The sequence below is a fragment of the Monodelphis domestica genome, chromosome 2 (assembly GCF_027887165.1).
Source record: "Monodelphis domestica isolate mMonDom1 chromosome 2, mMonDom1.pri, whole genome shotgun sequence".
In the NCBI taxonomy this organism is placed as follows: Eukaryota; Metazoa; Chordata; class Mammalia; order Didelphimorphia; family Didelphidae; genus Monodelphis; species Monodelphis domestica.
In genome coordinates this window covers 223,221,494-223,246,852 of record NC_077228.1, presented here as the reverse complement: position 1 = coordinate 223,246,852, position 25,359 = coordinate 223,221,494, and the positions used below count along the sequence as shown (strand labels likewise).

Genomic DNA, 25,359 nt, shown 5'->3' with positions numbered 1-25,359 from the left:
GGGAAATTCAAACCAAAATAATTCTGAAGTACCATGTCACACCCATCATGTTGGTTTAAATAATAAAAGGGCAAAATGATTAGATGTTAGAGATGTGGAAAAGTGAGTACACTAATACACTGTTAATGAAACTTTTAACTAATCTAACCATTTTGAAAATCAATATGTAATTATGTTCAGAGAGCTATAAAACTTTGTATACCTTTAGACTGAGCAACAGCATTCCTAGGATATTTTCCAAGAAAATCAGGAAAAAAGGAAAAGAACTTATATGTTCCAAAACATTTTTACAGCTCTTTTTGTGGTATTCAAGAACTGGAAATTAAGGAAATGTCCATCAATTGGGGAATGTATAAACAAATTGTGGTATATGATCATGATGGAATACTACTAAACTATAAGAAACAATGAGAAGATTAATTTTTTAAACTTGGAAAAAACTGCATGAGTTAATGACAAGTGAAACAAGTAGAATCAAGAGACCATCATAAACAACTACAGTTTTAATATTTGAAGAATAACTTGTGAATGCTCACCTCCAGAAAATGAACTGAGAAATGGAAACATGGAAGACATTATAAGATTAAAAATTAAAATCCAAGTATTATATTCTTATAAGAATTTATTAATTAATAGCTTGAAGAAAAAGGAAAATGATAGCATTAGCAAAGAGAGAGTTTCCCGGACTGCCAAAGACAGGAAGAGAGCCAGGAGGAAAGCACGGGAAGAGAGCTAAAAAGGCGGGGTTACAGCAAAATTTTATGTACAATACATAAGGACACTATGTGGACAAAGGGAAAAGGATTCTGAGAGATAAAATCCAAAGGTTCAAGATTTATAATTACACAATATAACCTACATATTCATATCTATTTCTCAGATAGTGCTTTCTTTGATATGGGGAGAGCAATTCTATTAATAAAAATCTTAAAATTAAATATAAAAATAAAAGTGTTTCTTTGCCTTTACTTATTTAGTCATACTATTTGTCAGAAAGGACATTTGGGCATAATATAGTACTGAACTATAGATTTTAAGAAAGCAGTCTTCTAAGGGAGAAAGATAGACAAACCAATCAGGCAGTCAGTATACATTTATTAAGTACCTACTATTTGTCAGACACCACGCTAAGTGCTAGAGAGACAAAAGAAGAGTAAAAGAAACTCTCTACTCTCAAGAAGCTTACAGTGTAATGGAGAGGAAAACATTCACAATAATATGTGCAGATGATCTCGATGTAAAGTAATTTGGAAATAATCAAAATAAGAAAGGCGCTAGAATTGAAAGAAATCAGGAAAGGCTTCCTATAGGAGGTGTGATTTTAGTTGAAATTTAAAGGAAACCAGATAGGATCCCAAGGATTTAAATACTTCCGAAGTCAACCTAGAAGGAAGATGCTCATGAACAAAATTCTGAAGGCACAGGGGAAATAATTCCAATGAGTAGAAAAAATAGCATTTGTAAAAAAAAAAAAAAGACAGGTGTATGCACAAGAAATTTACAAAACAATTTTTAGATTTTAAAAAGAAATATATAAAAGATAAAAGCAGAGCCTGGGAATAGAATAAATAAAAGGCTCTTTAAAAATAGTGTAAAGAATGATAAGTGAATGATGTTATGAATTGTAAAAAATAGACTCGAATACAGGACTACAATCCCCACGAGCCTTTGCTCCACTTCCCCAGAATGCCTTGTAATCTCACCTGGGCCGAGATCAAGAAGGTATTTAAGCTGATTCAAAGGCTTTTGAGGGCTCTCTTGACTCTTGGACTTCCGTTTTGGGGCAGGCCTGGCTTTTTTCATAATGTAGGTGAGGTTGTGTCTAGGCCACTCTATGGCCTGGACACGTGTCTCTTATCCTGTATTTTCTTTAATCCTTAATCTTCAATAAACCTCTAAAAAATATAAGACTCCTTGCAGAGAGAAATTAATTTCAGTCTCCCCAGTCTCCCTGTCTCCCCTAAATTTTAATCTTTACAGAATGAAAAAAGGGACTTCTTCCAGGGGAGGAACTATGATGACAAAGTGAACCAGAACTGCTCTGTGTTGTCACGAGAATCCTCTCCAACCAATTTTAAAATACCACCACAAAACTAATACAGGAGTGAAAGAACCAACAAGGAGACAGAGTGTCAGAATTTTCAAGAAAATAAAAAACCAAAAGGTAAGGCTGAGAACATCTGGGACACTTGGTGAGAGGAGCAGAGCCAGTAAGAGGCTATAGTGTAAAAATAGACTTGAGTCCAGGACTCCAATCCCCCGAATCATTTGCTCCACTTCCCCAGAGTGCTTTGTAATCACACTGAATTCTCGCCTGGGCGAGAACAAATGATTATTTAAAGGAGTTCTCCGCCTAATGAGGGGTCTTTTGGACTTCCATTTTGGAGCAGATGTGGCTCTTTTCATAATGTAGGTGAGGTTTGTCTAGGCCTTTCTGTGGCCTAGACACGTGTTTTCTTATCCTGTATTTTCTTTAATCCTTAACCTTTAATAAGCCTCTAAAAATTTAATACTCCTTGCAGAGAGAAACTAATTTCTACCTGCCTCAAATTCCTAAATTTTAACTGTTACAATAGCAAGGAGGGAAGAGCAAGCCATACCCCTTTACCCGTCATCTATTGTCACATGTTTGGAACTTAAAATCAAGACAACATTCAGATCTTGAGGTCCTGCCTGGGTAAATAGTGGTACAAGCCAATCCATACCTCTTGAAATTTCAAACCTGTGGAGAAGTTCTGAGTCACAGCCCAGAACAGTCTGGACTGAAGTGAGCTAATTCTTGAGAGCCCAGAGAGAAACCAGGAATCCTAGTCTGGGCTTGTGATGAGGACATAGTTCACACTTGGGGGTGAGGGCACAGTTCACAGATCCCCACAATGGAATCTCGTTGACCAAAACTAAGAGCAGAGCTCCAGGACAAGGCAATCAAGGGTGTGTCTGATTATAACAAGTACACAGTGAGACTAAAAAATTGAGCATAAGCCTGGGGCTAGAATTTGATCAGCCCCTGACCTGATCAAGCTCAGAATGAGATCCAAAGCTTGTTCCCGAGCCTGAGGCAAGTCCTTAAGCCATCAACATCTCAAGGGTCAATTGAATCAGCAGGGGGAGGGGACTCTCATAGCCCTCAGCCCTCAGATCATCAGATCAGACTATAAGAACTGAAACTGGTAAAAACCCAAATAATAAGCTAAAAATAGCATCAAGGAAGGACTGAAGTTCAAGAGGGTATCCAAACTGCTCAGAAAACAGAGCCTATGTATAATTAGATAGGAAAAATAAGCAAACAACAAAAAAGCACCTAACTCTAAAGAATTTTTATGGAGACAAAGAGCAAAGTACAAACACATAAAGGGACAGTGAAAACAAAGAAAAATACATGCAAAGACCAAAAGAAAACTATGGATTGGACACAGAATCTGGAAGAGCTCAAATAAAGACTTAAAAAACTAATTAAGAGAGACAGAGCAAAAGTGGGGAAGAGAAATGAAAGTGATATAAGAAGAAATGGGTCAATTGAAAAAAGGAGGACCAAAAACTGACAGAGGAAAATTAGCTCTTAAAAATCAGAATTGATCATCAAGAAACTAAAGATTTCATGAGAAATCAAGAAGAAATAAAGCAGAATCAAAGTAATGAAAAAACAGAAGAAAATATGAAATGTCTCATTGAAAAAACCACTAACCTAGGAAATAGATCTAGGAGAGACAATTTGAGAATTATTGGACTTCCTGAAAGTCATGATCAAGAAAAAATCTTGGACATCATACTACAAGACCTAAAAAATTTTGATATTGAAAGAATTCACAGATCACCTCCAGAAAGAAATCTTCCAATGACAACTTCCAGGAATTTAATAGCTAACTAGCCACCAAGTCAAGGAGAAAATACTTCAAGTAGCCAGAAAGAAACCATTCAAATACCAGTGAACTACAATCAGGATCACAGAGGACCTAGCAGCTTCTACATTAAAGAATTGAAAACCATGTAATATGATATTCAGTAGAGCAAAAGATTTGGGTTTACAAACCCTGAGTAACCTATCCAGCAAAACTGAGTATATTCTTTCAGTGAAAAAAAATGAACATTCAATAAGATAGAAGATGTCCAAACATTCCTGAAGAAACCATACCTAAACAAAAATTTTGAAGTTCAAACAAGAGAAGCCCAAAATGTAAATAAGAAAGTAAAAATTTAAGGGACTCGTTATGGTCAAAATGTTTATATATCTTCACAGAAAGAGAATTTCTATAATTTTCAAAAATTACTCTTAGTAGTAGAGAAGATAAAAGGATTCAATCAGAAAGAAAGTGGAAAAGTTAGCTGATTATGATGACATCATGTATATGTAAATGTGAATATGATATGTATGCATATGGATGATATGTTAAAAATTCAATTAAGGGCTGAGAGGGTTGCCCTGAGAGAAAAGGGAAGGGAGAGGTATATTGGGGTAAATTGTATAACAAAAAGAGACATGAAAAATCATTATAGAGAGGGGAGGATAAGGGTGGTGATGGGCAATGCTTAAACTTTACTCTCATCATAACTGGCTCAGAGAAAGAAAAACAAGTATACTTGTAGGGTACAGAATTCTGTCTTGCCCTGCAGAGAAACATAAGGGGCATAAGATAAGGAAAGAGGGAGGGAATTGGATGTAAGGGGATTGGGGTGGGGGTGGGAGTGACAAAAATGCAAAATACTGGTGAGAAGAAACAGAGAGAAAGGGAGTAGAGCAGGATCTAAAAGGAATAATATGATGGAGGGCAATATGCAGTTAGTAATCATAACTCTAAATGTGAATGGAATGAACTCACCCATAAAATGGAAGTAGATAACAGAGCGAATTAAAAACCAGAATCCTACTATTTGTTGTTTACAAGTAACACATTTGAGGAAGAGTGAATAAAAAAATATTTTAAGTGCTTATTGTATGGAAAATATTGCATCAAATGCTGGGGATACTAATAAAAAAGCATGTCCCCATTCTCAATAAACTCATATTCTAATAAAGGGAAGCAATGCATTCAGGAGCTGTGATTCAGAAGGAAAGATCCCATGGTAATATATCTTTCCATTGATAAAACCATATCTGTGTCTTATACTGAAGCAAAATTTACAAAATCTTGACACCAAGTGCCATGAACTCTGGTAATAAAAATCTTTCTTTTCCAAACCTCGGTGGCTGCTAAAGAGACAGAAATTGTAGTAGATTTAGAAGCAATTGACAATTTAAATGTTCTCAAGAATTATTTCACTGGACGACGACTATAAGGGCCAGACTGAAAATAACATTTAATCATCAGGGTGAGAGGAGAGAATTATTGCTTTTCCTAGAGCTGTCCATCATTGACAATTAATAATAGTTGATAGTGGGATAATAGACTTCTTCTTAATAAGGGGCCTTGCCTTGATAATAGCTTTGAGGGCCATGCTAGAAGCAGGACAATGAGTCTAGACAGTGTTGCTTTTTCTGAAGCTCTTGAATTCATGGTCCTGGCCTGTCTTCCCAAGATTCAAAGAAACAATTGAGGTTGTGGAGTTAATTTGATCCTGTTGGCATGTTTCTGCTGCAACTTAGAATAAGGTTAGATTGTCAAAGTTTGTTGGTTATTTGGGACTTTTTTGCTTGTTTGCTTAGTTCTCATGGGAGAAAAAAAAGGATGATCATTAAAGAGCAAATTTACTTGGATAAACAGGTTGGTAACAACAGAGAATACAGAGATGCTTAATTCTTATCTAATTTATGTTTTCTTTGCAAAGGAAAATGACCTTGACATTGGGGGGAAAAACAGAAAAAATGACAAAGAGGGAGATGTATGAAAGCATAAATTTAAGTTAATGAATTCAAGTTGATAAATTCAAGTTAATGAATCACTCCTTTAGATACCAAAAGAACTGATAGATGTGATTACTAAGTCATTTCCAGTGATATTTAAAAGATAACGAAAAATTGAAGTACAACAGATTGGAGAAATCAAATGTCTGGATCTTCAGATAAATAAAGAAATAGGATCCACAAACTATTGGGCAGTGAGTTTGATTTTGATTCTGGCAAAAATTCTAGAATGGATCATTAGGAAGGTGGCTGAGGACAATGTAGAAAAATAGACAATTATGTCAAAGATTCAGGATTGCTTCATCAAGAATAGGTTATATCAGACTACCCTCATTTCTTTTGCTAAGAGGAGTATTAATCAGTATGTAAGAGAATGCTTTGTGTATAGATTACTTAAATTTAGGCAAAGCTTTAGATAATAATCTCTATTATTCTTATGGAGGAAATATATATTATGTATATAAATAAAAATTTCACTTTATTCTTGTGGAAGAAATAGGGAAATGTTGATTAGATTATTATACAGGCAGGTAAATTTAGAACTGATTGAATGGTCAGATTCAAGGTGTATTTATTAGTACAAGTGGCAAAAGATTTCCAGTGGAGTACTCTAATGATCTTTGCTTATTCTAATTTTTAACCCTTTTTTTTAACCTTTACCTTCTGACCCAGAATCTAAACTTAGTATCAGTTACAAGGCAGAGACTTCCCATCTCCAGGCATGACTTTCTACCTAGCTTCCCCTGCCTTATACTTTTTAATATTTTATCAGTAACTTGAATAAAAGCATAGATGCCATGCATGCTCATCAGATTTGCTAGTGACACAAAGTAAAGAGTGATAGCTAACAACACTGAATGACCCAGTCAGGATCTAAAAGTTTCTGAACAGATTAGATCATGGGGATAAATCAAATTAAATGCAATTCAAAAGGAATGAATGTGAAGTATTTAACTCAGGCACACAAATCAACTTCACTAGTATAAAATGAGGAAGGGATATAGTTCTGAAAAAAAATCAAAATTTTAGTGTATTACAAATTCAAAATGAGTTAGCAGTGTGATATGGAAGCCAAAGAAAAGAATACAATTTTAAGCTATCTGTAAATCATGAATTCTAGAAATAGGGAAATAATAAATCCCATTGTGTCTCATGAGGTAGGAGGTGGCTCAGTGGATAAAGTGCTGCTCCGGAGTTCATGAAGATCTGAGTTCAGTCCAACCTCAGACATTTAATAAATATGTTACTCTGGCAAGTCACTTAAATTCTGCTTGTCTCAATCCACTGAAGAAGAAAATGGCAAACCACTCCAGTATCTTCACTTAGAAAAGTCATATAGTATGGTCCACAGGGTCACAAAGACTTGGACATGACTGAAAACAACAAAAATCCCACAGCACCCTTCGTTCATCAGAGTAAGAACTGTGTTTAGTTCTGAATGCCACAGTTTAAGAAGGACACTGATAAGCTGGGAAATGTTCCAAAGAAGTCAACTGTGATAGTGAAGGAATTTGATTTCACTGAAAAAATGGGGCATATTAAGCTTGGAGATAAGAAGACTCAGGGGGCATTGGGAGAAGGACATGAGAATTGAATTTAAGTATTTGAATGGCTGTCATATGAGGGAGAGATTAGACTTGTTTATGCAACCCTGAACAAAAAGCAACAGTTTAAGATTGCAAAGGTGTAAATTTAAGTTTAGTTGCAGGAAAAACACTAGGAATAATTATCTACTTTTGCTTAGATCCAGTCCTAAAACAACTATGGTTGTTCCCAACATACCCAACAATGTTTGTGAAATAGTATATTTTTAGGCAGAATTAAGCTAAGAAATTTATGTATCCTAGATTACAGATATCTTTTTTTTTATCTAGAGGTTACTGAAATTATTTTGTTTCATTTTGTTTTACCTGATTCATCTGTTGTTTTTCCCTCTAGTTGTAGGAATACTTCATTCAAAGTTGTCACAGATACACCATAGTTCACAATTCCTTGGTCAGAATAGTTATCCAGATCACTGTAAAGATCTAAAGAATTGAGGATTAAGAAGATAAAAAATAAATTGTTAAGTCTAATAATAAGTACTACTCTTTTTTAAAAAATGTAGCCTAGGATAATTTGGAGAAAATATTTGTGATGATCTAAACATGCAAAAGAATTCATCCAATGCAAATTTTTCAGAGGATGTAGTTTTACTCTTTAAATTATCTGTTATCTGTTATTGTCGATTTCTGTTCAGATGTATCATACTAAACACTTTCCCATTTGTTTCTCATCTCAAATCTTTTTTTTAGATTCCATTTAAATGTATATTTAAAGGTTAAATACTAGTATGTTTTATCAGTCCAAACCATAGTCAGCTATTTAGAATTTTCCCTTAATTCTTCAAGCTTAGGATGGCATCCTGCATTTAGTGGACTTCGGTTTCAATTCTGCTTCTGTTACTATTAGGTGGGTGGTCTTAAGCAAACCATTTTAATTCCATTGGCTTCTAATAACTTCCTAGGATTTATCTACTAAGGGATGGATGAGATGCTGTCTGTGATGGTGCAGTAAATCCCCTCATCAGAAGCTCCCCACATTGTCAAAATTACTTCTTCACATATTCATATTACCATATCTAAAAGAACCTTTGGTATTTGGGCCATGGATAACACCGTCCATGTACCACTTCTCATCTAGTACTAGATTGTTTTAATTTTAGGCATAGTAAGACCTAATCCATTTCATATACATTGTGGATCTAAGCCTATAAAATGACAGAAATTATCAAATTCATATTAACAATATTTTCTAATTTTCATTCTCATATCCATGGAATAAGTTACCTGGAAATTTATTAGTCCTTTCTAAAGGTAATGTATATACAAGTTTTTCTTCACTCTCTGCTGCTAATTTGGCATCAGGGATGTGGTGTTTGACGAGTGTTGTTATTTTTTCTGGATCACATATTTCATTCCTATGCAAACTGGTATTGGGGAAAAAAGAATTTAAATATATATATATATAATATATATATATATGTCATTGGAAGTTTTATTCAATGATACCATTATCAAGAGGCACTTACTGAACACAGTAACATTTAGTGTTAATTAATTGAATTGAATGTACAGCATCATTTTTAGAGCACAATATTTTACTAAGCATTTCTAACTATAAAGAAAGTAGAAAAAACAATTTTTGCAAGAAAAGTCTGTATTACATTGGTAAAAACACAATGTCCATACACCTCTTATAGGTTTACAACCCACTACCTTCTGAGACTCTGAAAAAATGTCCAGTCTTTCTTCCATTGTATAAATCTTCAAATATTTGAAGACCACTTTTGTTTTCCCCATTCATTTTTCTCTTCTGCATAAACATTCTTAATTCAACAAACCATCAAATGGTGTATTATTCTTCATCTTAATCTTTCTTCTCTGGACACTTTATAGCTTATCAATGTCACTTTTAACATGGGGCACCCTAAAATAAGCAAAATATTCCAGATAGAGTCTGACTATCACAGGAAAAGTGAGGCAAATATTTCTCTAGTCATGAATGCTGACCCAATCTCAAAGTGATATAAGAATTATATTTTTATCCTCCTGCACTTCATCTCTGTATAAACTTCTGTACTATATCTATCACTTATAAAAGACTTTATAAAAAACTTTGCTAAAGTCTAAATATCTACTGCATTCCTTTCACCTAGTAATAATATGAAAAAGAAATAAATTCATACTGAAGTATTGCTTGCCATTTATGATCACTGACTATATCTTGAATAATATTTTCTAGATATTTTTCAAGAACTAAAGGAAATTCCAATGACCCATAAATCGTACTCTCTATTTTTTCTTCTTAAAAAATGGGACATTTAATCTTCTCCAAGACTACAATTTTCTAGTTCCCTTTCCCATTCTCCAGAATCTTTCAAAAGGCACTGACAATGAGTTGAGAAAAATGATACATTTATATATTTTTTTCAACATAATGTAGGTGTTCTTGAATTATTTACCCGTTTTTCTTGGAGGCATCTCTTTAGTGAAGTATGTAGAATGCTGGATTTGGAGTCAGGAAAAATTGAGTTCAAATCCTGCCTTAAACACTTACTAGTTGTATTATCCTGATTAAAAGTCACTGAAGAACTTTCAATTTTAGTTTCTTTATCTGTAAAATGATAATAATTTCCTCTCTTGAAGATATGAAACTAGCTATTATTATTACTATTATCTTAAATATTGATTCCCTATTTTCATTCTGTCCTTTTAAATCCAAGAGTCATTCTTCTTGACAGATAATAGAAGAAAAGAATTGAGCAGCTCTGCCTAGAATGCCCACCCAGACCTCTTAGAACACTTAAAAAAGCATCAGATGCTGATTCAGCACAGTTACAAAATTAAACAACCAGGACTGAGGCCAAGTTCTTTAACTCAACAGGTCTTAAAGAAAGGAGCCTGGAATACAGCTGGGGCTAGTCCTGACACCCCAGAAGTTACTTAGAAAAACAACCAATACTAGTAAAAACTAAATCCCCCAGTGCAGGAAGAAACTGAGACAACTTTATGATCAAGCCCAAGATAAACAGACCATTGAAACATGAGTCAGAAGATAAGTGGGACAATATAAGGAGGGGCAAAAAGACTAAATGCACCAAATATTTCAAAAGGAAGAAAATTAAATTTAAAAATAGAATACAGACAAATGAAGAGAGAAGATACTAAAGTTGGAAGAGGACCAAAATATCCAAAAATTATAAGCTTCTCTAAAAACATTTTAACAAAGGAAATTGAGCCAATATTTAATGAAGCCCAGAACTCTATAGATTTCCAAAAGATCATGGAAATATAGTCAAATCTTTCAGAATGATTTAAAAGAGAAATTAAAATCTTTTGAGAAGTTTGAAGGAACCAAATCATGGGATTTATGCCCTGAATAGTAAAAATAATTAGAAAAATAGAGAAACCAAATTCACAAGGGCAATTCTTTCCAAAGAAGCAAAAAAAAAAAGAACAATGGATATAGGAATGAAAATGTTTAAATTATGTTAAACAATACTCATGATTTCTATGTAAGAAAAAAGAGTTCATCTAGAAGATGATAACTTAAAGATAACTTAAGCAGCAAAGACCTCCCAGAAAAACATTACAAGTCAGAAATCTTAAAATGAAAGAAATAATATAAGAAAACCACTTAGAATTTCTTAATATGGAAAACAAAGCACAGTTAAAAGAATCCACAGATTGCCTCTAGAAAAAGAAAAAAGGGGAAAAAAAACACATGTTCCAAACTCTAAGGCATACAATGGTTAACTTTAACACTTACAATGAAAAGCAATAACTTCTGCAAGAGATGAGTAGAATGACATTCAAATATAAATGAAAAGGAATTTCATTATCACAAAACTATCCTGCACCCACAACAAATTATTTTGTTTGGCCTTCATTTTAAAGAGGACCAGCAACATCATAGGGTGATATATTGATTTGTCAGTGAATTGGTTTAAGTGAGGCAGAGTTGAACAAAGTCATCAGCTTCATTCTTTCTTACAGAATCATCAAAGTCCAGTAGCAAGAAAACAGTCAGGATAACAGGTGATAGCCTGAGATGCAATGGTTGACCTTGGTGTCTTTGGTGTCTCACCAAGTGTTAAGTGCTCTGCAATGCCCACTTCAGCTATCATCATGGCCTCTGGAACATAGTTTTCATCTGCCCACACTACCAGGAAAAGTCTTCACATGTTTGGGTTAGACATCCTCTAATTCACTGATGAGTTTGAGATTTATCAGTTGCCCTCAACTTGGTTTAGCCTGTGTACCAAGGGGCTTTTACTAAGTTGTGGCTGCTGTGCATACTACAATTTCTTGAAACCATAGGTGAGAATTGGGTGAAAGATAGACACCAAAAGTGGATGAGCAGTCCTCCCTGAACACCCCCGCACATACTGTGTGGGAAAGAATGATATATTCCAAAAGGCAAAGAAACTCCAGATGAAACAGCCAGATGACATATGCTGAAATTATGAGTTGTTGTTTTTTAATGGTCCTCTGATAAGAGTAGTTGGAATATTCTTCTTTTTTAAAAAAAGTTCATCAAAAATAAGGAAAAAGACTTGTACAAGAATATTCATAGCTGCACTCTTTGTGGTGGCCAAAAATTGGAAAATGAGGGACTGCCCATCCATTGGGGAATGGCTGAACAAATTGTGGTATATGTTGGTGATGGAATACTATTGTGCTAAAAGGAATAATAAAGTGGAGGAATTCCATGGAGTCTGGAACAACCTCCAGGAAGTGATGCAGAGCAAAAGGAGCAGAACCAGGAAATCATTATACACAGAGACTGATACATTGTGGTACAATCGAAGGTAATGGACTTCTCCATTAGGGACAATGCAATGTGCCTCAACAATCTGCAGAGATCTAAATAACACTACCCACAAGCAGAGGATAAACTGTGGGAGTAAAAACACCGAGGAAAAGCAACTGCTTGACTACAGGGGTGGAGATATGACTGAGGAGAGACTCTAAATGAACACTCCAATGCAAATACCAACAACACAGAAATGGGTTCGAGTCAAGAACACATGTGATATCCAGTGGAATCATGCGTCAGCTATGGGAGAGGTGGGGGGGGGGGAGGAAAAGGAAATGATTTTTGTTTCCAATGAATAATGTTTGGAAATGACCAAATAAAATAATGTTTATTAAAAAAAAAAGTTCATCAAATACTTGCCTTATATAAAGCTGCATTATATTTGAGCCCACACTTCCCATTAGTATTGTACCTTAAGTGATATCCAATCCCCCATTTCCTCTTCAGAAACAGTGAGGATCCTGCACACTTCAACCTCCCATTAGATATAAACACTTTCCGATCTGAGCAAAAAGAAATAAATGGGATCTAGGTTAGAGGGTTCTTTCATTTCATGGGTTAGCCCAGATGTAATTCTCAGGTTCAAAAATAATAGTCCCTTTACATTTAACTTATTGATTATATTTTAAAGTTTAAAACATAGAATACAATCTGAAATGGTTTTGGGAAAACATGCTAAATTGGGACATCTTTCTAACCTTTTGTGTTATGCAACAGTTTTTGAGGAAAAAAAATTCAATCATGCCATGTTCTCTTCTTTGGATACTTGCAAAATAACATTCTTTTCCAAATGAATATGCCTTGGTATTATCTAGATGTCTCAATATGATTACTTTCCAATTGAAGTGGGGGGTGGGAGGAGGTGGAATTTCTTCACTAGAGGAAGCCAAATCTCACTATTAGTCAAAAATACTGTGATAACTGAAAATACATAGATGGATTGGAAGCAAAACTCTCTTGTTCCATTTCACTTTGATTATCAATATAGACAGAGGCTTAGCTAATATCTGTCATTCCTTGATCTGCCCAATTCCTGACTATGATAGCAAAAAGAAAGCAATACTTGCCAGCAAGGAGATCAGCCTCATCCATGAACTGGGTACTGAAGAGGATCACACGATCTGATTTTCGCTCCTTAAGAAGGTTCCATACTTGATGCCTTGAAAAAGGATCTAGTCCAGCAGTTGGTTCATCTAACAGCAATACCTGAAAAGGAAGAAAACATGTAAAAGAATATTCAGGTAAACAGTTAAATCGAATTTCACATAATAGCTGTTAAATTGCAATAGCACTGGGCAAACCTCAGTGTTTTCCATTTGAGGTACAAGTTCTTTCAGAAAATAATCCTTAAAATATATTTTTAAAAACTGTATATTAGTCCTCTGATATTTACTAGCTGGGAGGGGGGAGGTGCTGAGGACTTAACAACAATACATTGAATTCTAGTATATATCTATTTGTTCATTTCTAATCACAAAAAAAAAAATCATGAATTAGTAATGATAGTTTCAACTATGTCAGTCTCAATCATTTTTAAGTCTGTTAACACTTACCTGAGGATCTCCTAAAATGGCAATCCCAAAGGATAGCTTTCTTTTTTGTCCACCACTTAAGTTTATTGTAATGATATCTTGAATATTTTTCATTTCCAGTTGTGTTAAAATTCTCTGTACCTACCCAAGAGAGGATACTAGATGAAAAAACCCAAAATGCTTTAGGTGAACCACTTTCTGTTTACTATTCGTTATAAAGAGAGGACTTCCTTCTCTAAATTTTGTACATTTAATAGCTTTTAAATAATAGACTAGAAATAGGTCAGGAATAAGGAGCCACACAGCCAAATTTCTTATTCTCATTTACCTCTTTCTCTACCTTCTGTGGATGAATCCCTTTAATTTTAGCAAATAGCCTGAGATTTTCTCTTGCAGTAAGAAAGTCAAGTTGAACATTGCATTGTGGACAAACACCAATGATCTTCCTTATTTTTTCCAAATCAGTTATTTCAGAGAGTTTATTATTATAGATGGTGGCTGAACCTAAAACAGAGGTTAATACAAATTAATATCTAGATGGCAATATACTTGGCTAAAATTTAGATCATGATCAAGTGAAAATGCTGCATCAGTTTCCAAAACATATTAAATGATGAATATATTTTTAAATAATCAGTATTTTAAAGAAGAATTATTTTAAAACACAGATAATTGTATCATTGATAGTGCAAGATCATACTTACACAAATATTAATTTTCACAGAAATATCCACTGGCTGAGGATAGCTATCCTCATGGAATTATTAAATTAAAAAACATTTTTTCCATTGAAAATTGCATAACTCAGGAAAAGAACAGTTCAGATAAATTTCTAATACATTCTAGGAAGCATCTACTTTGAGAGAATGCTATCTACTGGCTCCTGAATGAGCTCTCAATTATTGATTGATCTGTCTTCATGAAATGATTCTCTCACCTTCTGTTGGAACTGACAGTCCACTAAGAATGTTTAAGAGGCTTGATTTTCCAGCTCCACTGTGGCCAAGTATTGCAGTGATCTGGCCTTCATAGATATCAAGTAGCAAACCTTCAATTAAAAAAGAAGAATCTACCTTTAATCTAAGATGTTAGAATTAGGAATAGAATTTATGTGACTTCCATTCCAGTAGGCATGACAGGTATGAAGGTTTGGGGAGAAGGGACAGTGTATGGAGGAGAGATAAGATAATGGAATTTGGAATAGGGGAAACTAAACTGACCCTGTATTTATCTGATATTATCATTTTCAAAAATACCAGAATAAGGTTACAGCTCATTCCAAGAAGTACGCATGGACCTGAACTCAGATCTTCTGGACCCCTTCTGGGGATGCATGTGCTCAATGTTGAAGGACTTTGGGATGGTATAGCAATCCCTTGGCCCCCTGAAATTCCAACTGGGGGGTAGGAGATTGTATCAATAAGGACTGGCCACTAAGTTAGAAAGAGCCATTCCCATGGAAACTGATGCAGCATTTTCACTTGATCATGATCTAAATTTTAGCCAAGTATATTGCCATCTAGATATTAATTTCATAGGAGACTTTCATAGGAGGCAATTTCCTTTTTCAATCACTTCTTCCATGCTACTAAATAGAAGGCTTGGGGTTCTTTCAGATTTCCTGTGAGTTAGGGAGGTCTCTCCCTGAAAGCCATGACAATATGGCTGTGATAAAAGTTAGTTGTTTTATTTTGTTTTGTTTTGTTTTTGCTGACTCTTTAACCCATAAATTCCTCTTCCAATTTTGTTTCTTTTCCTTGAACATAGGTGACCAAATAATGATCCTGAGATGGACTTTCTATCACTGGAGGTAACCTTATGAGTTTAAGAGGTTGGATGTTCCTAGGTCCCACAGTCAGAATTGATTGGCAGTGAAATCTACATTCTTCATGGAAAAGAAGATAATCACTGACAAGAGTAAACATTAAAGCCTTCTCTTGGTTGCCAGAAGATATAAACCTTGAAGATGTTGTTTGGACAGTGCAAAACCAAGATTAAAATGAAATGATCATTTATAAATCTCTCAAAATGTTTTATGTCTTAATATTTGAGTGAAGAAATTATAGACAAAAAGATTTGCATTCAATCTGCCCTCAGACACTAGCTATGGACCATGGGCAAATTTCTATCTGCTTCAGATACTCATCACTAAAATGTGGATAATAATCATATCTACTTTCCAGGGTTCTTGTGAGGATTTAAAGAGATAATATCTATAAAGGACTTCTCAAACCTTAAAGTACTATTTAAATGGAAGCTATTGTTATTATTATTATAATAATCCATAAACCAAATCCATATTTTAAATTAGTTCTCCAGGGCTCTGGTGTAGAGGTATAAATAACCAGAATCTAGGTGTAAAGACACCAAAATAATAAAAAGATTCTGACCCTTATCTTTAGAGGTCAGGTTCCCATAACATTGAACCCAATTTCTACTCTGTGCTTTGGAATTCCTAACTATTTTCAAGGTTAAGCCATAATGTAGTATTATCTAATAAACAAGACTTTTTTTCCTGTTCCCACCAGTTTTTAAATGATTTCTCTATCATTAAAAATGACTACTGACTCATAATGTTGTATATATTATATATTTATTTATGTACATGTTGTTTACTTTAGAATATAAATTCCCTGAAATTCATTAAGATGGGAAATAAACAAGGAATATTGTTGTTTTAGGATTTGTATCCCTCATTCAGTGTCTTGCACATAACAGGAGATTCCATAAATATACAGTCAATACAACTCTAGACATGGAGTCAGGAAGTCACTTAGTAGCTGTGTGACCCTGAGGAAGTCATTTGACCTCTGTTTGGCTCCATTTTCTCATCTATAAAGTGGTTATAATAATAGTACCTACTTTGCAAAGTTGTGAAGATCAAATGAGATAATATTTATAAAGCACTTAGCATAATGTGTGGTATAAATAAATATTCATATAAAAAGCACTGTTTAGAAGTTTGTTAATATTTTGATATATAATCTAATTATATCTATGTATCTTCTATTATATAAATTATAGTTCTATTGATAGAATTATATGTAATAATGATAATTTAATATTTATATAACACTTTGAGGTTTATAAAATACTTTTCACATGTTATTTCATTTGATTATCATAGCAATCCTAACAGGTAGATGGTATTATTACCCCTATTTTACATATGAAGAAATTGAGGTAGATAGAAGTTAGATAAAGTCTACAGAGCTAGTAAGTGGTAGGCAGAATGCATAGTAGTCATGTAGCATTTCCTTGCCAGAAGATATAAACCCAAATGGTTTTTTTTTTAAGCCTTAATGATTCTAAGACATATACACTATACACTGTACCAGTGATGGCAAACCTTTTAGAGAGCAAGTACTCAAATTGCAACCATTATATCACATATGAGCCACCCCTTATCCCAGACAGGGGAGGGAGGAAATACTTCTATTCCCCAGCTAGGCAGAGGAGCAAGTCATATGAGAAATGTCCTCAGGCACATGGAGAGGGGGAGGGGAGCAGCCCCCTCTGGCATGTGTGCCATAGGTTCACCAACACGGTGCTATACCATCAAGCTGCCAGAAAGAAACTAGAAGGGAGTTAAAAATTCTTCAGATAAGCTATAATATGATCCAGAAAGGAAGGGCAATTAGGTAAAAAGATAGCTATGAAGTTTCAGAATGCCATGAAGTCCCAGGAAACCTAAAGGGTGTACAGAATTTTATGTTCTACTTAGGTCATCTATTTCAGAGATGTCCTTAAAACATTCTTCTTCTAACCATGACAAATTGGATAGAATGCATTAATCTTGGGGATATACCTATGTTTATATCTACATATATGTATACACATATATGTATGTGTTGTGATGAGGATTTATATTTGTGATGTCTGTACTATTTCTCATCAAGAGAAATTGAATCCAAGAAAGCAATCAACTCTTAATATAACACTATAGATAATGAAATTTTGCTCTTTACCTTTCAAAGCTTCTACTTTTTTAAGCTTCCCTTTAAATTCTTTTCGAATGTTTCTGATTCTGAAAGAAATATGTATGATATTTTGTCATCACATATAAATATATATTAACAGAGTTCAGAGTTGACCTAAGATATAGGCAGAGTAAATAAATGATGTGTTTCCCACATGCTTTATTTTAAAGGATTCTGCAGCAAGGTTTGCAAACTCCAAAATAAGCCTTCTCCAAGACTTATTTAGATTTCTTCCCCGATCTGAAATTTATACCATTTTAGTCATTTTTTATGTGTTAGATATGTGTGCTATTTGAAAGTAAAATGTACATGATACACTAAAATTTTTAATATACATTATTGACATTTTCTTTATCACCTTCATAAATCAGCTCTGATTTGTAATGATTGACAATTTCTAATGTGTAAATGCTTATGCAGAAAATTCAACAATTGGTTCACTAGAGCCTATTCTAGTTGGCTCCAACATAACGGTAAAAACTCGCCAAACCTAGGGATGAAGCTCTCTTGACCTTAAATGTCCTTGAGTAATTAGGGCAAGCAGTTCTCTTGCAGGTGGGGGCTCATCCTTATCCATCTAGAAATTACCATTATTTACATATGAAGATATAACCATTTGAGTTCTTTCAGGGAATCTTTTTCCATATGAGTTTTACTTATTTGTTTATGGAAGAGATTGTCTTAGACTCAGACTTTGTACTCATTAGAATTCTCATTTTTAGTTACCAGTCACTTTCTAGGACTGAAAAATGCAAATCTTGCTAAAAACGTTTTGGAGTTCAATGACTCATAAATTTAGAGCTAATAGGGACCTCATAGATCATCTAATCCAAATGAGCTCACATATTTACTACTTGTCAGGCAAAGTAGGATTGTTATAGTCACTTTTAAATCATTTTAGGATTAAAGAAAGTAACTGTAATTCTAGTGTTTCATAATTTTGCAAGTATGTCTGCATTCATTTTATTCATCATTCATATTTCAAAAGATGCATGATTTCATCAAATTGTCCATTCTCTCCATCAAATCAAATTAAAACATCTCCATGCTTTTCATTAATTTCTTAGGCCAAAATATTTTTGTTATCCAATGACTAATTTTTTTGTAGTATGCCTTTTGTCACTTTGCAAGGCTGATGATCAGATTTTTTTTTAAATGCAATCATTTCTAGTTTACTTCATTGGAAGTCTTTGCAGCTTGGTAAGATTTGCCAATCTTTTCCTTTGCTGGAATAGTCTTTGAAAATCCAAAATCCCCTCCACAGTGAAATGAGGCCCCAGAACAGGATTTTATTGAACAGTATACCCTTCATGTCTGATATGTCTTTAATCACCCTTCATCTTTCTAAAATGAAGAATCCTAATTTGATGGTTTTCTATCCTCATATAAAAGTTATTTCTTCTTCTTGATCATTTTAATTACTTTTCTCTTGGTCTTTTCTAATTCTGCTATATGTTTATTACAGGTATTCTACTGTTTGAACAACTGTACATTGATTTATTCAAGAGAAATGTTCCTCAACACATTCATATTCACAGAACAATTTAAATCTAAATGTTCATTATACTTATTGACTTGCTATTTAAGAGTGCCAAATATAAAGAATGGTTTATGGTATGCATAAATCATATCCTAATCATTCCTTTTTCTAAATCTGTATTTCTTGCATCTGAAATTTCTTTGTAAAGTTTTATCTGTACAAGGATAAGGTAAAGTTTTATTTAATAGTCCTTCATACAATGCCAGGAATCTTGACCACAACAACAGATCCTCTGTATGCTTTCACTGAATCATCAGTGACTTCTGAATGGTCTTCTTAGCTCAGAAAATATTAGCTTAAATATAATTTGTATTATTTTTCTCTAAATGTAATATCTTATATTTGTCTACATTAAGGTTCATCTTACCCTTTTAAATCATTAAACATTTAAATCATTTAACAATTCTTGCAAATGATCCCCATTGGCATAGTATTTCATTCCTTTAAATAGTTTAATATTATTAACCAACATGTAATTCTCACTGGGAATTTTCACTTCCATATCATTTATAAAAATGCTAACAGAAATTGTTACCAGAACCAATTTCTTAGAACTCTACTGGTTGTACTTCATCCAAAGAAGGGATTATTAACCTCAATTCTCTATACCTATTTCTATGCCAGTTTTGTATATAACAAAAGAAGTATCTATTTTTTCCCTTAAAATGTGTGCTAAATATCCTAGGAAATAGAGGAGAAATGTGAGAAATGGTCCCTGCCCTCAATCAGCTTACAATTATACCCATGAGAGGATATAAGATAAAAAGTACATTTTTAGTTCTAAATTCTTACATTTCACTTGGTATAATATAAATAATAAGTACACTAGTTCACATTAGAAAGAGATTACTATAGGCTACAATAGTCCTGGAAGGCTTCAAAGAAGAAATGAAACATAAATTTATCTTTTATATATTTAAGAAAACTTGGACTCCAGGAAATATAGGGCTTTCTCTTTACTCTTCCCTCTGTATTTTCCATTTATCCTTTCTCTGTTATGCTTTTGATCCTTCTCTAGTCATTCTCCCCACATTATGTTGTTATCTCTATTGTCACTAGTTTAATAGCCTAATGTAGTTATATCATTGTCTCTATATATACAGAGATTTCTTTAGTGTATCTTTGGTGTAAAGCTCATATTATTCAATCACTCACTTCTGAGAGTAAACAATGGAGAAGACAGTAAAAGGAGAGGAATCAATAGAGATGGGAAGGAAGGATGAATTCTGAACTGGGGGATGCAGGAAACACGAGGTAAAGAAACACCTTAGCCTCCTAAGTCATATGTCCAAAGGGATCTCATAGTTTCAGAAAGAATATTGGGGGTAGGAGTAGTCCTGTTTTTTTCTCTGTCCCCAGAAATAATGACAGATAAATATTGAGAGGGCACTTAACATTGCTGAAAAGAACCTAACCAGGTTCATAGGCTCAGAAACATTAATTTAGTCTTAGAATAGAAGTCTAGAATCTAAAAACCTGTCTTAATCTGAGAAGATGATATGATTAATTTCATATAATCCCTTAAACACTGATCAGAAGGATCCAATACCTTGTGTCATAGTGAATGAAAAGAGCATTCTGACCAGATTCTGTTTCATGATTTGTATAAAATGGGTAATAATAACTCAAAAGAGTTTCTTATTTGAGTTACACAAAAGCACTTTTAAAAGATAACACTCCCAAACAAAATATTTCATCACCTTAAAGTAGTATGTAAAAAATAAAGATTTTTAATTTTTAGACAATCAAATAAAAATGATGTATAATAAAATATAAAATAAAAATATACAACCACAATATCGCCTTCAAATTTAAGCTGGCCCCCTATTTCTCAATGTCCTCTCTTATATATCCCTCTCAAGAAAGAAATTAAAAGGGGAAATTGGAAAGGAAGAAAGTAGAGGAAAAAGTTAGTTTAGAAAAAGAAATGGGAAGATTAAATAATTTTTTAAAAATGAGAGGAAGCAGGAGATCCAAGGTAAAAGACAGAAATTGAACAGAAAGAAAATGGAACATAGGCTTGGGAAATGTAAAATTGTGTTTGGAGCTATTACACAACTGTTATAAATTTAAATATTGAAACACATACATTTGAGGGTAGAAATTTTCCTTTCAAATAGAGGTGGAAGAAGACCATAATATGATGTCAGAGATTTAATATGGAGAAAATATAAAATGTATAGTGTGGCTATTTCAATATTTCACAAAAGCTAATTATCTGTAGTGTTTTGATTAATTTATTAGCCCATGGTGCTAATTTGTATCCTTTAAAAATTGGTTACCTGATGGCTTCTTTTCCATGGAATTCTGATGATATTGGTTCAAAAAAGTCAGAGTAATACTCAGGGTTGGTTTCATTCTCCAGAACCTCATGAACAAACTTTTGCTTTTGGAACCAAAATGAAGACTTAAGTAAAAACAAGGGAGATTCTCGACGTCCATATTCATCTGATAAGGACAGAGTTAAATATCGCATTTATCAGACCACACTAAGTAAGGCAGCCTATGCTAAGAGAGCACATTTCACAACATATATTTTAAAAAATCTTTTCTTCTGATCTTATATATTTCCTTAGGGTAACTGGTATAAAGTGTTCTTGAAAAAAGACGGGAAAATTAGATCGACATTAAAATGTAATATAAGTATGCTGATAAGAAGCAACAAATAGTTCTTAATATGCTTATAAAATGGAATTGCCCCAACAAGAATGTACATTAATCATTAATAATTTTCTTCCTCTTGAGCTTTTCAGACATTCCCAAATGAGTTGTAAAATTTAAATTCCAAAATCACACTTACTGGAAGAAAAGGAAAAGAGAAGCAAGTATAGGAAATCTATTTAGAATTTGTCAGAGAAGGTAGAGCAAATGTTAGTAAAATTAGGTACTAAGTGCTAAGATTAGGAGAAAACATTTTTAATTTATATTGAAAATGTAAAAATTATAAAGGAAGAGAATAGCAAAATCTGGATATTTAAACTGGATGTGGATTCAAAGATAATCTGACATTTTTATTGAAAAAACTAATGTCAAATGTAAAAAGAATTAGGCAATGAAAATAAAAGAAGCAGAAAAAAACAATATCTGAGGAGTTTGAAAGTTGTTTAGAAAATACAGTTAAAACTAATCAAGATACTTCTGGCACCAGTGTTCTTGTGCAGTCATTACATATGGCCCCTGCAAAAAGAATGTCCTGTTGTGTTGATGTTTGTTTTATGACACCACAGAAAACACCTGGAAGGCATCCTCCAGTAACTGAGAAGACTCCCTTTGGAGGATCTGAGGACAAGAATCTTGAAGGATGAGAAGATTGCTGCTTCCAGCCAATGGAAAGAAGAAGCATATCACTGAAGTTAATAATCCAACAAAGTACAGTAGGTTAGGGGAGGTTTTTGTTTGTTTGTTTTGTAATGAATATAGCTTAATCCGTTTACAGGGCACTGTGAATCTTGAAATTTCTCAGACTTGTGAATGTTAAAAATTCCCCATTGGGGAATTTTTTATTGGGACAATTCCCTATTGGAGACCATTCCCCATTTTAAACAGTGAAGCTACTTAGATCTAAAATGTAAGAACTCTACTTGGATCAGAAATGGGAGGACCCCTACTCCACCAGTACTTAGGACTGCTTTAGGGGAGAAAACTCCTTGCTAAACAATGAAAGTACTTAAACCCATACTTATAATGAGGCAAAAAGTTCTTTAAGCCATGCCTATTTTTAGAATTAATACAATGGGGTGCTAAGTACCTATTAAAGATCAGGCAACTTGTAAACTTGCCAGGACAAAAAGGTGAAAAACTTACTAAAAGGATTAGTCAACTCAGCTGTGTTTTTTCTGGTTCAAACTTACTAAAGAGATTAGTCGACTCAGCTGTGAATTCAGAATGGGCTGTCCTTTGGAAAACATCTACTGTGACTGGTAGATGGAAGAACTTAGGGGAGGTGACATAGGAGAAAACCCCCTATATAAGAAAAAGGAATCTCTTGAGAGGATGATCTCTTGAGAAAGAAAAAGCTCTTGAGAGACAGGCTCTAAGGAGGGTCTCTTGAGAAGAATCTCTTGAAGGACAATCTCTAAGGAGGTCTCTCAAGGAAGGCTGACTCTGGCTGGAACTCCCTCTGGGGAGACTCTGTCCCCAAGAATCCTCGCTTGAACAGATCTTATGGTGAGTGATCCTGACTGACTGATCTTTTCTTTTAAGACTTAGGCCTGGGTTGGCCAGTGCTGCCCTGGGCTGGTCTATCCTTTTCTCATTATTCCTTTTTTCCTCTCTTTCTCTCTTTCTTTAATTCCTTATTGTATTATTAATTAAAATCTCTATAAAACCCAGTTAACTTGGGTATATTCATAATTGGGAATATTTCCCTGGCGACCACCTTATATTTGATTTAAAACAAAACACTGTGGTGAAAACATATTTTCTGAGGCCACAAATTTACTCACCCACTCTTATATCTACTACAATTTATATCTTCCACTATTTACTCACTACAGTTTACAACCTCAACCATTTTAACTCTTACAGTTTATGGCAGACAACTATTTTAAATATAACAGCACTGAATCTTTTTTTGGAACATTTGGCTTTCATCTTCCTACTCAGGACTTGGATGGGATATGCCCCTGGAGAAATGTTGAGGACAAAAGATAATTTCTGATGTCTCCAGAACTAGGGCTGCCTGGACATCCTTTTCCTTTGGCTTAATAAAGGAGTATTCACCAGTGACTCTTAAGTTACTTTCCCTTTAAACTTCTTTTCTAAAGAGCCTAGCAGAGAGAGGGAAGATGTCTTAGCCAGTCTTGACTATCTCACCAGGACTAGTTAAAGATTAATAGAGGCAAAATACCACTTTCTGTTTGAAGTCTTTTCAAAAATCCCCTCCATGCCAGTGTCTTCCCTCAGAGATTATTTACAATGAATCCTGCATGAATCTTATGTGCACATAATTGTTTTGTTGTCCCCCCCCTTTAAACTGTTGTCTCTTTTCAGAATAGGGACTGTTTTTTTTTCCTTTCTTTATACCCCCAGTTCTTAGCACAAGTTTTTGTAGTAGGTGCTTAATAAATATTTGTTGACTAGACACATTGCCTTGTATTTTCTTTTCTGAAGAGATGTTTTATCAACCCTAGAGAATATAAATGTTTTAAGGGAAGGCATGATGTTTCATCTAGGTTTTTTTAAATTTCCAATAGCTAGTCTAGTACCTAGCCTATAGAGGCCTAAAATAGTTGCTTGTTGAGTTGAATTGAATTGACCACTTTGCAAAGATCCAAAATGATACCCTCCCCCAACTGAATCCTGAACTGAGCTTCTAAGGTATGGATACTTAAAAATTTCAGGCTCTAAAAATGTCAACTTATATTTTCTGGTAGCAGAAGACAATGCCACTTCCCAAACAGCTCCAAAACACGCTACAGCCTCTTTGGACCTTCTCTACCTCACAGCAGAACTTTGACTCCCACTTCAAATGTTCAAATAGAACCAAGATCTCATCAAAGTGAAGAGATTATCTGATGCAGATAATATCTTAGTATGGCCTTATATGACTCTTTTCTTTCCATATATTTGCTATAAGGGATCTACCCAATATATTTGAGAATTTCCTGTGTTTCTTTAGATACCAGAAGATATTAGTGTAAGTTGCAAGTTGTCCTTCAGTTATCTCTGACTCTCATCAAGAAGTCAGTTCTTCATATAATTATTGGATAGTATCTTATACTCTAGTTCTCCTGTGTAATTGATTTATAATGCATCACTCTGGTTATCTACTGTGAACCTCTTTTTAGCTCTCTAAATGATGCTCATTTTCAATTCTTCAGACCCTAGTCATACAAACATTGAATAGCCAGGGAGTGCAGTAGATTGAATTACAGATCTGGAGTAAGGAAGATCTGGGTTTAAATCTGACCTTAAACATTTTAAGTAGCTATGTGACTGAGCAAGTCAATTAACCTCTGCTTGTCTCAATTTTCTCATATGTAAAATAGGGGTAATAATAGCATCTACCTCCTAGGATTGTTGTGAGAATCAGATGAGATAATAATTATAAGGCACTTAGCACAATGTCTAGCATGTAGTAAGTGCTATATGTTAGCAATTATTATT

The 25,359-nt window shown here is 34.0% G+C and overlaps 1 protein-coding gene across 8 annotated transcripts in view; it reads right to left on the bottom strand.

Annotated features, from left to right (window-relative positions):
• Window positions 1-25,359, bottom strand: part of LOC100029087 (ATP-binding cassette sub-family A member 10) — a 142,161-nt gene that overhangs the window by 82,203 nt on the left and 34,599 nt on the right. For 6 of the 8 annotated variants that reach the window (XM_056817226.1, XM_056817228.1, XM_001378904.4 and 3 more), the window contains 9 exons: window positions 21,534-21,699; window positions 17,700-17,758; window positions 14,669-14,779; window positions 14,060-14,235; window positions 13,753-13,872; window positions 13,267-13,405; window positions 12,612-12,702; window positions 8,668-8,807; window positions 7,750-7,866 (listed from right to left, as the gene is read on the bottom strand). In XM_056817226.1, coding sequence (XP_056673204.1) covers window positions 7,750-7,866; window positions 8,668-8,807; window positions 12,612-12,702; window positions 13,267-13,405; window positions 13,753-13,872; window positions 14,060-14,235; window positions 14,669-14,779; window positions 17,700-17,758; window positions 21,534-21,699 — 1,119 coding nt within the window. The remainder of the gene's footprint in view (window positions 1-7,749; window positions 7,867-8,667; window positions 8,808-12,611; window positions 12,703-13,266; window positions 13,406-13,752; window positions 13,873-14,059; window positions 14,236-14,668; window positions 14,780-17,699; window positions 17,759-21,533; window positions 21,700-25,359) is intronic. The other 2 variants (XM_056817227.1, XM_007482723.2) reach the window with 2 other exon arrangements.